Source organism: Mesoplodon densirostris, chromosome 5 (assembly GCF_025265405.1).
Source record: "Mesoplodon densirostris isolate mMesDen1 chromosome 5, mMesDen1 primary haplotype, whole genome shotgun sequence".
Lineage (NCBI taxonomy): Eukaryota > Metazoa > Chordata > Mammalia > Artiodactyla > Ziphiidae > Mesoplodon > Mesoplodon densirostris.
The window spans coordinates 55,995,568-56,009,590 of NC_082665.1; the positions used below are offsets into that span (position 1 = coordinate 55,995,568).

The following is a 14,023-nucleotide window of genomic DNA, read 5'->3' on the forward strand; positions in this document are numbered from 1 at the left end:
CACACACACACACTCCAGTGGGGAAATGAGGAGAGAGAGTGAGGTTATTAGGAATCTTTGTTGGTCATAGTTTGGAGACCATTACTTCACAGTACTCTTTATGAGAGAAGGAAAAAATAATCTTCAATGAAAAGATCAATTGAAATCACTCGTTCACACAATGTTAAGTTGAAAGGAAGGACAAGTAAGGAAAAGCCCATGCCTTTGATGGTCTCCATAACTTTCTGAAGCTATCTTACTTTGAGTTGGGGTGACAGAGTCGATTTTGAGATTTTTGACCTCTGTTATTATAGTATGGGTGTTTCATTTCCTAAGTGCTAAAAGGCTACACCAACTTTTTTGGGGGACCTGGGATTTATTTTGTTCATCTCTTTAATCTAAACTTTACTTATATATTATCTAAGGATTTGGGCTGAGTACATTTGAAACAGGGGCAGGAAAGTTCAGGGTTGAGGGTCTAGAGGTAACTTACCACTCCTGCACAATGGACAAGTTCAAAGTGAGCTTCATATTTCTTCTTATTGTCAGGCTTGGGCTTCTGGAAATGAACTGGCTTTCCAAAATGGTTGTCAGAAAGTTTGGTCTTGAAAGTCACATCTGTAGCCTGATGAAACATACATTCCTCTTCAAGGATGGAAAAGATGCCCATTGGCTGTTGGAGATACAGATGAACAGCAGCTGAAAAAAACACCAGTAAGCAGTATTTTCAGTAGAGGGTCAATGTAAATTCTTTCCCATGAACCTAATTAGCTGACAAGGAGAAAGGAGCTTCACTACATATAATTAGCCAATCATCCATTCAACAAATATTTATTAAATACCTACTAGGTACCGGGCACCAGCAGGAGCTAGGGATGAAGCCATGAGCCACATACACAAAGTGTCTGTCCTCAGGCTGCTTACATTCTAGTGGAGCAGACAGACAATAAACAAATAAATAACTTAGTTTCCCATAAAGGCTTTGAAGAAATCATGCAAAGTAAAGAGAGAGAATGACTGGGGCTATGTGAGAGCTATTTTGGTAGGAGAGTCCAGTAAAACCCTCTGACCTGAATGAGAAGAGCAAATCCTGAGAACACCTGTGTACAACTGTACTGGGCAGAAAAATGAAGAGTGCAAAGGCCCTGAGGCAGGAGCACCCTTGGCAAATTTCAGATCCTACCAGAGGCAAGTGTGGACAGAGCAGAGCTAGTCGGAGGGAGTGCGTGGAAGGAGAGATGCAGTACTGGATCCCAAAGGCTTTATAGGCCATGGGAAGACATTTGGATTTTACTTTAAGTGTAATGGGAGGCCTTTGGAGATTTTTTAAGTGATGGGATTTAATTAATACTTGAAAAGGATTATTTGTTTAGGAAGGGGTTGGCAAAGTAAAGCCTATGGGCTCATCCTGCCTATGGTCTGTATTGGAAAGCCGGTGAGCTAATAATGGTTTTTACATGTTTAACAAAGCAAACAAGAAAGGATACGTGATAGACAACTGATGACAGCATCAGCAAGCTTTTTCTCTAAAGGGCCATATAGTAAAGCTCTTAGACTTTGTGGGCCACAGAGTCTCTGCTGCTCCTCTGCCGTCAACTCAGTCATTTCAGTCCTGAAAGCAGTAATTGACAATACGTAAATAAAACGGGTGTGACAATGTTGCATTCAAACTTTATTTACAAAAATAGGCTACAGGCTGACTTTGGCCCACAGGGCCATAGTTTGCTGAACGCTGATCTAGATGATTGATAGTGTTGGAGACTGTGAGAGGTCACTGAAACGTGATGCTGAGTCATAGCTTGCTGATGGATAGAACGTGAGGTGTAGTAGAAAGAGGAAGGATGACCAGGTTTTGGTTTGAGCAAATGGGTAGTGGATGCTGCCATTAACCAATATAGGGTATATACACATGGGGAAAAACAGGTATGGGGGGGAAGATGAAGGATTCCTATATTTGCAAATCTATTTGTGGATTTGTATGTTCATTTATCTACTCCACAAACATTTTTGAAATGCCTTCTATGAACAAATCACTGTACCAAACACTTTGGGTTATAACAGAAAAATCAGACATGGGCTCTGGCTGCAGAGCATCTAACTGAGAAGACAAGACATGCACATACTATGTAGATTACAAAGCAAACAGAAAATGTCATGAGAGTTCCAAGATAGAACCATGACCCCTTGGTCCAACAATATAGATTTCATGATTCTCTACCAATCCTTTGTACCTAAGAACCACAAATGCTCAGGTTTGGGAGAGACATTATAGGTCTGGCCCAACCCACTGAAAAGCTCCTTGAATTCCATTTACAATTTCCCTCTAAAAAGTAGGTTAGCTTATGTTTGAATATTTTCATGGAGAAGGAACACACCAACTCCGAGTCAAGGCTCTGGCTGGGTGATATATGAAAAGAAAATTTGTTTGTGGTTTAGAATCCTTTGTTCGAAATTATGCCACTGGAGCATACGAATGGGTCTAATTTGGGTTATTACATTCTTGAAGAACATGTTTTTTATCCACCTGAGTCTATCATTCTAATATACGGACTATGGTTTTCTACCTCTTTTGTCTAGTCTCATAGACTTAGAACCTTTACTTTATAGAAAATGTATTGAATGACATTCCATCAATAACTCTTGTACTGAAGGGCTCTGACACATCTTCTTTCCTCCCAAGCATCCAGGTGGGGAATGATGCAGTGAGTAAATACGCAAAGTCTTGCTCCTGGTGGCACTGACCTTGTGAGTTCTTGGCAAAGTGAGAAATGTGGAGGAGAACAAGGAGGAGGAAGGAGAATCTGATAAAACTAAACAGTTGAGTCACCGGTACAGGGTCTTAGAGGTGTGGACTCCATCTTGTATTGCATATTTTCCTACCACAGAAATAGTCAACCTTCAGTGAACACTAGAATGAATCATTTAAAAATGTAAGCGTCTCCTGGGATGGGGCCTGTTAACAAGAGGAATGTGGCAAAGCCTCACAGGGAGCAGCAGCCCCCATCACCAGCAGAGCCACCTTCCATACATGAGGACCATCGTGTCCCTGGGACACCAATGAAGCCATCTTCTGTTTGGGGATGAATGGATGTTTTATGCAAAGCAAGTAGATGTCACAGCTCAAAACATAACAATTAAACCACTGAGGAGGGAAAAAACGTTATTTCTTCAGGGTCTTCTCTATTTCTCCAATGCTTAGGAAGTATAAAACTCCTAATAAATATGAGGCCCTCTAGCAAATTAATTTCCAAATAAGTCAGGAAAAAAAGGAATTATGTTCTGTCCCATAGCATCAACTGTCTTCTAGTGCACAGTATATGGTCTAAGTCAGTTGCCCTGTCTCTGAACATTAATGCTATAACCTCTCCTTCTTCAAATCTTATCAATTCTGCCTTCCTCTCTTTTTACATCTGTTACTTTCTTATTATTTCCATGTCTGCTGTCCTGATTCAGGGCCTCTATTTCTCACCTGCTGTAATAGCTTCTTAATTGCCCTAACTCTAGCTTTCCTCCCATCCCAGACCCCATACATAAACCCACCAGATTAAACCCAAGCATCTCTGACTGTCCCATTGCCCAATGTGGAAACTTCTCTGGCTCCCCATTGCCTAAAAAATGTCAAAATGCATTAAGATCCCTTCACAGCCTGACCCTCCTTTTTTACTTCTAGATACTTCCATCTGGATACTCCAAGCTCTAAGCAGGTTTTGAAATGCGTCCACTGCTTTCCTGTCTCTAAGGCTTTGCTCTTGCCTGTCCCTTCACGTGCTCACTATCTTCCTCTTTTCACCTGCTGAAATCATATCCATTTCTTCAGACCCAGCTGAAATTTTACCCCCCTTCCCAGCAGGCCTTCCTAGATTCCTGCAGGCAGAGGTGACCTCTGCTCTTCTGAGCTCTGTGGGCCTTTGTCTGTGCCTTTACTGCATTTATCCTGACACATATTTTTACATGTATTAGACTTACAAATCTCCTATTTCACTGCATACATCCTAAGGGTAAGTGCTATTTTTAACAAATGCTTAAGTTTTCCACAGCATTTAATTCAAAGTTTTATAAACAGTAATGTAGTATTAGGCCTAAAATTAAGGTCCAATATTTTGTGGGCCTTGACATCAGGGGAACACCAGGAGAGCCTCAAATGACCTGATCAGAGGTTCCCCTCCCCATGTTCTACAGTGGGTTAGGTCCTCCAGCCATGCAACATTCTTTATCATGGGAATAGGCACAGAGCCTGCTTATTCTTTTGTTGTTTTTAAATTTTTATTTATTTATTTATTTTTGGCTGCACTGGGTCTCTGTTGCTGCACACGGGCTTTCTCTAGTTGCAGCGAGTGGAGGTTACTCTTCGCTGTGGTGCACCGACTTCTCATTGCAGTGGCTTCTCTTGTCGCAGAGCACGGGCTCTAGGCATGCAGGCTTCAGTAGTTGTGGCACACGGGCTCAGTAGTTGTGTCTCATGGGCTCTAGAGCGCAGGCTCAGTAGTTGTGGCGCACAGGCTTAGTTGCTCTGCGGGTATGTGGGATCTTCCCAGACCAGGGCTCCAACCCATGTCCCCTGCATTGGCAGGTGGATTCTTAACCACTGCGCCACCAGGGAAGTCCCGAGCCTGCTTATTCTTGAGCAAGGGATTTCAGTTACCTGCCAGCCCATATTCAAACAAGCCAATCACATCCTCCAGTGGGAATCAGTGTCACCTCACCCTATTATTACTACAAAGCCCGGCTCCCACAGCTCTCGCTTTTTCATTCTGCTCCCAAGTGCAACTTCCATGTGACCTCACATGGCAGGCAGTGTCCTCCTCCCCGAGCTGTGAGTATATGTGACTTATAAGCTGCTGTCAATCTCATCTGTCCAGTGTCAGGTGTCATATGTTCAGCCCGTTCCTTAACCCTAGGCTAGGAATCCCTCTCTCACCAGTGGAGTGAGGAGGAAGTGATCAAAACAAGTAGTTGCTAAATACATTTACTTGTTAAAAACTTTGAAAACTAGTAAAATTTTGGTCTTAAGACATCTGTCCAATTATATCCTCAGTACCTTGAGTGCCAGGATGATGTCTCTGGTTTGTATTTCTCACAACCCTTAGCAGAGTAGGTCCTGAGGTGACTAAAATCTAGGCCCTCAGCAAATTTCTGTTAAGGAATTGATTGATGGGCGAACACTAAGACATACAGGTTCGAGCTTTGGGACCTGTGCTGCTTTGCTGTGGGCAATAGTTAGGCAGAAAGTAAGAGTTGTGAGCCAAAAAACACAATGTTATATGTTTAAAGAAAATATTCATGTGCATACAAGGGATAACTAACTAGATATTAATGTGATTCACTTTATAATAAAAACACCAGAATTGGGGCTTCCCTGGTGGCGCAGTGGTTGAGAATCTGCCTGCTAATGCAGGGGACACGGGTTCGAGCCCTGGTCTGGGAAGATCCCACATGCCGCAGAGCAACTAGGCCCGTGAACCACAACTACTGAGCCTGCGCGTCTGGAGCCTGTGCTCCACAACAAGAGAGGCCACGACAGTGAGAGGCCCGCGCACCACGATGAAGAGTGGCCCCCGCTTGCCACAACTAGAGAAAGCCCTCGCACAGAAACAAAGACCCAACACAGACAAAAAATAAAAATAAATAAATTTAAAAGAAGGCTCAACATTTAAAAAAAACAAAAAAAAAAAACACCAGAATTAGCATATCCAAAGAACTCTACTTGGGAGACAACAACAGTCATGGCCAGGATGCTACCAGGATTTAAATATTTTAGAAACTTCTATGGGATATCTGACACCTTTGACTATTGGCATGTGGAAACATCCTGTTGTCTGACCATGGATCATTGCATAGAAACAATCACAAGTTATTTGGGTCAAGTCAGACAAATAAGGTGAAAAATGTGACAAAGTTGGTAATACAGTTTGGACTCGAAAACAGTTAAGATGATCAGTACTGAAGTTAATCTTCTCTCAAAGACAGTAACAATCTAACAATTTATCCCAATCCCCATCCCATGAGGGACTTTTTCCAAAAGGGCTGAATTATTGGAAGAAGGAAGTAGCCTCTCAAGGTGACTCATTGAAGGGGCAACAGTTTTTAAATATACAATTTTGGATGTATTTGTTTTAAAAAATAATAAAAATAATATCTTTACCAATACCTAATGTAAAACCATAAATGTAATCAATGTTAATACTTTGATATATAAATTATTGATGCTCAAGTTCTAAACAAACTAGAATATTTCAAGTAATCAGATAAGTGTGAGCTAATCCTGTAATAGATCTGTTCACTGCATATGTATAGAAGAAGATTACTGTACGTTTGAAGACCAAATTAACAAAGTTGGTATGAAAATACTTTTTTTTAGTTTGATATAAACTTTTCTGTACATGTAAAAACACAAAACTTACATGTATGAAAATCTCTCTTTTCCTGATATACACACACACAGATGCATTCTATAAGACATATTATATGTATTGATGTATTTTAGTTCCTTTGAACTTTGAAAACTTCCCATGATACATTCTGTTTCAAGGAGTGAGTTTGATCATTAATATTTACTACAAATTTCCTTCACGTACTTGAGCAAACACAATGATCTTTTCAAAATATAGAATCATTTCAAGAAACATTTTGGTATTCTGCATTTGCCTGACCTGAACACCTTTGAAATCATTCACAGGAAACCAAAGACTTATCTTTTCCTTCTATCATCTGCTCAGTTTTGTGGGGGTTTTTTTCTCATTTTATCATATCAGTAGAAAGTACAACAGGAAATTACATCTAGGTTGCTAGTGTCTTATTTAGAATAACCTTGACATAAATAAGATAACAGGCTTTAGATCAACTACAAATCAGTAGCATTCACAGGGCTATTAGGATCTGAATAATGCCTGCATCCCACCTTCCTGCCTGAACACAGTATCTTGTCATAATCAGAGTAAGTAGATACTATAGGTGACAATTGCCCAAAGTTAAATCTGCCCCTAGAAGGAGCTCCAGTTCTATTGTTTCATTTCTAATTAGGAAACTATAGCTTTAATAATGCCACCAAACATTTACCAGATCATGGTTGGGTCATTATTATCATTATTTTTAATCAGCCCACAAGCTGGTTCATTATCATTATTTTTTTAATCAGCCTGTCCTCACCCCAGGAAGTTCACTGGTTATAAACAAGAAAAATCAATGTGATGTCCACTCCTGTTAGGAATAATGGCTATTATCAAGGAAGATTTAGTTTCATCTAAGTCTAACATATAAAACAGGTGTGACAGTGATTGATACAATCTGGACCCCACAAAGGACAGTGAAAGGTCAGTCACCCTTGCCCCTTCCTGACAGGGTTGCTGAGAATCAGATGTGACAGCATAGCATAGCTGCCCATAACTGTGTCCAGAATTCACTGCAATCCATGACTATAGCAAGACACAAGGGCATGTAGCTGCTCACACCCCACCATGCTTGCTCCCTTGGACAAAGCCACAGGAAAAACCATACTGAATTTCCCCAGAAAATCTGGTTTATCTTTTCCAGAACACATGGAAAGAGTTCAAAGTAGAGGAACATCATCGAATTCAGAAACCATACACTGCAGCTAATTTACTAATAAGCCATGAAGTATTGTCATAAATTACTTAAACTAAGTGGTACTTGTCCAATTAAATGAACAAACTACATCCTTCAAGGTAGCAGCCTTGAGGATTTATGGCAATGGTTTGTTTGCATGCTAATTTGCCAAATTTCGTTAAGCTGCTCTGGGTCTACTCATTCACCTTATGTTAATCAGCCAGGCCCTACAGGGTTCATCTTTTCAGCTCTGTGTTTTTCCAGTCAAGAACAGGACCCTTTTTCATCTCGACAAGCTTCCTCACCCATTAACAGTGGAGGTCATGCGTAAGCAGCAAATGTGTAGCGACAGTGTGAGTTAGAGATGATGGAGTAGGTAACTGACGTGAGAGTTTAGTTAGGATGCCACGGTGCTGCACAAAAAAAACATTAAGAGAAAATGTGCAGAGCTCTCCTGACCTATTTCCCATCCCCTTCACAGAGCCTGGGTCCTGACATGGATCAACATGGCAGTCAGGGACAAGTCTCCTTAAACGAAGATGGATGAGGAGAAAAACACGCATCACCTTCTCAATGAGATCTTCTCAGGCTTGCAAGTCCAGGCCAAACTCAATGGACACCCAGTCAATGCCTTCTCTCCTATTTTCCTCTTGCTCCAAAACAAGCATGTGTTGACTGAAGAACTGTTGTAAATTTTCAATGGTAAAATTAATGCAAATTTCTTCAAGGCTGTTATACTTCAAGGCTGTGATTAGGTAGGAAGAAGAGATAAAAATAAAATTGAGAAAATGGTTATTATTGAAGGTGATGGTTAATTAACTTGATTGTGGTGATTATTTCACAGTGTATATGTGCACCAAATCACTAAGTTGTGCTACTTAAATATATACATTTTAAAATTGTCAAATATACCTCAATAAAATAATGAAATAAAATTGAGGTCCACTTGGAAAAATGTAAAGAAAACCATAACCACTATCATATGTTGGCAAATAGACCCAATAAGTAAAAATAGCACAATTAAATTCTTACCTCCTTAATCTATACCTGCAAACTAAAGATTATGACAGTCAAATAACACTTAATGATACTACAATTCAGAATCATAAAAGATGTATTTATTTACCTCTATTTAAGGCTGAATTAATTTCTTAGCACTATTAATTATAATAATAGTTATTGTTATTTGTTACTATTAATAATAGCTTTTTCCAACCAAAGTAACTCTTCAGGTTTGCACAGAATGAATCTCACCATGCTTTGACTAAATTTTCTGAAATTCAATTCACATAGTCTAACTCCTTGTAAATATACATTGACTTCATTCTTACCAAATATACTTAACATTAAGCATCTCAAAACCAGTGATGTCAAGAATGTCAATGAAGATTAGCTTCAAGATGGCAAATGAGTAACATATGGAGATCACCTTCCTCCCCACAAATACATCAGAAATACATCTACATGTGGAACAACTCCTACAGAACACCTACTGAACGCTGGCAGAAGACCTCAGACCTCCCAAAAGGAGAGAAACTCCCCACGTACCTGGGTAGGGCAAAAGAAAAAAGAAAAAACAGAGACAAAAGAATAGGGATGGGACCTGCACCAGTGGGAGGGAGCTGTGAAGCAGGAGAGGTTTCCACACACTAGGAAGCCCCTTCACTGGTGGAAACAGAGGGTGGCGGAGGGGGAAAGCTTCAGAGCCACAGAGGAGAGCACAGCAACAGGGGTGCAGAGGGCAAAGCGCAGAGATTCACGCACAGAGTATCGGTGCCGACCAGCACTCACCAGCCCGAGAGGTTTGCCTGCTCACCCGCCGGGGCGGGTGGGGGCTAGGAGCTGAGGCTCAGGCTTCGGTCGGAGGGCAGGGAGAGGACTGGGGTTGGCTGCATGAACACAGCCTGAAGGGGGATAGTGCACCACAGCTAGCCGGGAGGAAGTCCGGGAAAGTCTGGAGGTGCCAAAGAGGCAAGAGACTTTTTCTTCCCTCTATGTTTCCAGGTGCGCGAGGAGAGGGGATTCAGAGCACCGCCTAAACGAGCTCCAGAGATGTGCACAAGCCGCGGCTATCAGCACAGACCTCAGAGATGGGCATGAGATGCTAAGGCTGCTGCTGCCGCCACCAAGAGGCCTGTGTGCAAGCACAGGTCACTATCCACACCCCGCTTCCGGGTAGCCTGTGCAGCCCGCCACTGCCAGGGTCCTGTGATCCAGGGACAACTTCCCCAGGAGAACGCACAGCGCGCCTCAGGCTGCTGCAACGTCACGCCGGTCTCTGAGGCCGTAGGGTTGCCCTGCATCTGCACCCCTCCCTCCCCCCCGGCCTGGGTGAGCCAGAGCCCCCGCATCAGCTGCTCCTTTAACCCCGTCCTGCCTGAGCGAAGAACAGACACCCTCGGGTGACCTACATGCAGAGGCGGGTCCAAATCCAAAGCCGAACCCCAGGAGCTGTGCAAACAAAGAAGAGAAAGGGAAATTTCTCCCAGCAGCCTCAGGAGCAGCGGATTAAATCTCCACAGTCAACCTGATGTACCCTGCATCTGTGGAATACCTGAACAGACAACAAATCATCCCAAATTGAGGAGGTGGACTTTGGGATCAACGATATATATATTTCCCCCCCCCTTTTTCTCTTTTTGTGAGTGTGTATGTGTATGCTTCTGTATGTGATTTTCTCTGTATAGCTTTGCTTTTACCATTTGTCCTAGGGTTCTGTCCATCAAAAAATTTTTTTTTAGTATAGTTTTTAGCGCTTGTTGTAATTGGTGGATTTGTTTCTTGCTTTGGTTGCTCTCTTTTTTCTTTCTTTTTTTAATTACTTTTTAATTTTTTTTATTTTTAATAATTATATTTTATTTTAATAGCTTTGTTTTATTTTATTTATTTTTCTCATTCTTTCCTTCTGTTTTCTCCCTTTCATTCTGAGCTGTGTGGATGCCAGCATCTTGGTGCTCTGGCTAGGTGTCAGATCTGTGCCTCTGAGGTAGGAGAGCCAAGTTCAGGACATTGGTCCATCAGAGACCTCCCAGCTCCACGTAATATCAAATGGCGAAAATCTCCCACAGATCTCATTCTCAAGATCAAGACCCAGCTCCACTCAACAAACAGCAAGCTACAGTGCTGGACATCCTATGAAAAATAACTAGCAAGACAGGAACACAACCCACCCATTAGCAGAGAGGCTCCCTAAAATCATATTAAAGTCACAAACACCCTAAAACACACCACTGGACGCAGACCTGCCAACCAGAAAGACAAGATCCAGTCTCATCTACCAGAACAGAGGCACTAGACCCCTCCACCAGGAAGCCTACATAACCCACTGAACCAAGCTTAGCCACTGGGGGCAGACACCAAAAACAACAGGAACTACAAACCTGCAGCCTGCAATAAGTAGACCCCAAACACAGTAAGTGAAGCAAAATGTGAAGACAGAGAAACACACAGCAGATGAAGGAGCAAGGGAAAAATGCACCAGACCAAACAAATGAAGAGGAAATAGGCAGTCTACCTGAAAAATAATTCAGAGAAATGATAGTGGAGATAATCCAAAATCTTGGAAATAGAATGGAGAAAAAACAAGAAACTTTTAACAAGGACCTAGAAGAACTAAAGAGCAAACAGACAATGATGAACAACACAATAAATGAAATTAAAAATTTTCTAGAAGGAATCAGTGGCAGAATAACTGAGGCAGAAGAATGGATAAGTGACCTGGAAGACAAAATAGTGGAAATAACTGCTGCAGAGCAGAATGAAGAAAAAAGAATGAAGAGAATAGAGGACAATCTCAGAGACCTCTGGGACAACATAAAATGCACCAATATTTGAATTATAGGGGTCCCAGAAGAAGAAGAGAAAAAGAAAGGCACTGAGAAAATATTTGAAGAGATTATAGTTGAGAGCTTCCCTAACATGGGAAAGGAAATAATTAATCAAGTCCAGGAAGCACAGAATGTCCCATACAGGATAAATCCAAGGAGAAACACGCCAAGACACATAATAATCAAACTATCAAAAATTAAATACGAAGAAAAAATATTAAAAGCAGCAAGGGAAAAACAACAAATAACATACAGGGAATCCACATAAGGTTAACAGCTAACCTTAGAGCAGAAACTCTGAAGGCCAGAAGGGAGAGGCAGGACATATTTAAAGTGATGAAAGGGAAAAACCTACAACCAAGATTACTCTACCCAGCAAGCATCTCATTCAGATTTGACAGAGAAATTAAAACCTTTACAGACAAGCAAAAGCTAAGACAATTCAGCACCACCAAACCAGCTTTATAACAAATTCTAAAACAACTTCTCTACACAGGAAGCACAAAAGAAGAAAAGACCTACAATAACAAACTCAAAACAATTAAGAAAATGGTAATAGGAACATACATATCGATAATTACCTTAAATGTAAATGGATTAAATGCTCCAACCAAAAGATACAGACAGGCTAAATGGATACAAAAACAAGACCCGTATATAGGCTGTCTACAAGAGACCCACTTCAGACCTAGGGACACATACAGACTAAAACTGAGGGGATGCAAAAAGATATTCCATGCAAATGGAAATCAAAACAAAGCTGGAGTAGCAATTCTCATATAAGACAAAATAGACTTTAACACAAAGACTATTACAAGAGACAAAGAAGGACACTAAATAATGATCAAGGGACCAGTTGGAGATGAACATATAACAATTGTAAATATTTATGAACCCAACAAAGGAGCACCACAATACATAAGGCAAATGCTAACAGCCAAAAAATAGGAAAACGACAGTAACACAATCATAGTAAGGGACTTTCACACCTCACTTTCACTAATGGACAGATCAACCAAAAAGAAAATAAATAAGCAAACACAAGCTTTAAATGATACATTAAAAAAGATGGACTTAATTCATATTTATAGGACATTCCATCCAAAAACAACAGAATACACTTTCTTCTCAAGTGCTCATGGAACATTCTCCAGGATAGCTCATATCTTGGGTCAGAAATCAAGGCTTGGTAAATTTAAGAAAATCGAAATCATATCAAGTATCTTTTCTGACCACAACACTATGAAACCAGATATCAATTACGGAAAAAATCGGTAAAAAATACAAACACATGGATGCTAAACAATACAAACCAAGAGATCACTGAAGAAATCAAACAGGAAATCAAAAAATACCTAGAAACAAATGACAATAAAACCACAGCAATCCAAAACCTGTGGGATGCAGCAAAGGCAGTTCTAAGATGGAAGTTTATGGCAACAGAGTCCTACCATAAGAAAAAGGAGGAATCTCAAATAAACAACCTAAACTTACACCTAAAGCAATTAGAGAAAGAGGAACCAAAAACCCCGAAGTTGGCAGAAGGAAGGAAATCATAAATTTCAGATCAGAAATAACTGAAAGAGAAATGAGGGAAACAATGCCAAAGATCAGTAAAACTAAAAGCTGGTTCTTTGTGGAGATAAACAAAATTGATAAACCATTGGTCAGATTCCTCAAGAAAAAAAGGGAGAAGGCTCAAATCACTAGAATTAGAAATAAAAAAGAGACACTGCAGAAATACAAAGGATCATGACACATTACTACAAGCAACTCTATGCCAATAAAATGGACAACATAAAAGAAATGGACAACTTCTTAGAAAAGCACAACCTTCCGAGACTGAACAAGGAAGAAACAGAAACTATAAACACACCAATCACAAGGACTGAAATTGAGACTGTGATTAAAAATCTTCCAACAGATAAAAGCCCAGGACCAGAAGGCTTCACAGGCAAATTCTATTAAACATTTAGGGAAGAGCTAACACCTATCCTTCTCAAACTCTTCCAAAATATAGCAGAGGGAGGAACAAACCCCAAACTCATTCTACAAGGCCACCATCACTCTGATAACAAAACCAGACAAAGATGTCACAAACAAGAAAACTACAGGCCAATATCACTGATGAACATAGATGCAAAAATCCTCACCAAAATACTAACAAACAGAATCCAACAGCACATTAAAAGGAACAAGTGGGGTTTATCTCAGGAATGCAAGGATTCTTCAATATATGCAAATCAATCAGTGTGATATACCACATTAAAAAATTGAAGAATAAAAACCATATGATCATCTCAATAGATGCAGAAAAAGCCTTCAACAAACTTCAACACCCATTTATGATAAAAATCCTCCAGAAAGTAGGCAAAGAGGGAACTTAACTTACCTCAACATAATAAAAGCCATATATGAAAAACCCACAGCCATCATTGTTCTCAATGGTGAAAAACAGAAACCATTTCCTCTAAGACCAGCAAGAAGACAAGGTTGTCCATTCTCAACACTATTATTCAACATTGTTTTCAAAGTTTTAGCTATAGCAATCAGAGAAGAAAAAGAAATAAAAGGAATCCAAGTCGGAAAAGAAGAAGTAAAGCTGTCACTGTTTGCAGATGACATGACACTCTAAATACAGAATCCTAAATATG

General features: G+C 40.4%; 1 protein-coding gene across 1 annotated transcript in view; it reads right to left on the bottom strand.

Moving 5' to 3' along the window:
- The window catches only part of MYH15 (myosin heavy chain 15), a 182,184-nt gene that overhangs the window by 106,218 nt on the left and 61,943 nt on the right, over window positions 1-14,023 (bottom strand). Inside the window, 3 exon segments of the mRNA XM_060098804.1 lie at window positions 473-652; window positions 8,109-8,279; window positions 8,888-8,975. Coding sequence (XP_059954787.1) covers window positions 473-652; window positions 8,109-8,279; window positions 8,888-8,975 — 439 coding nt within the window.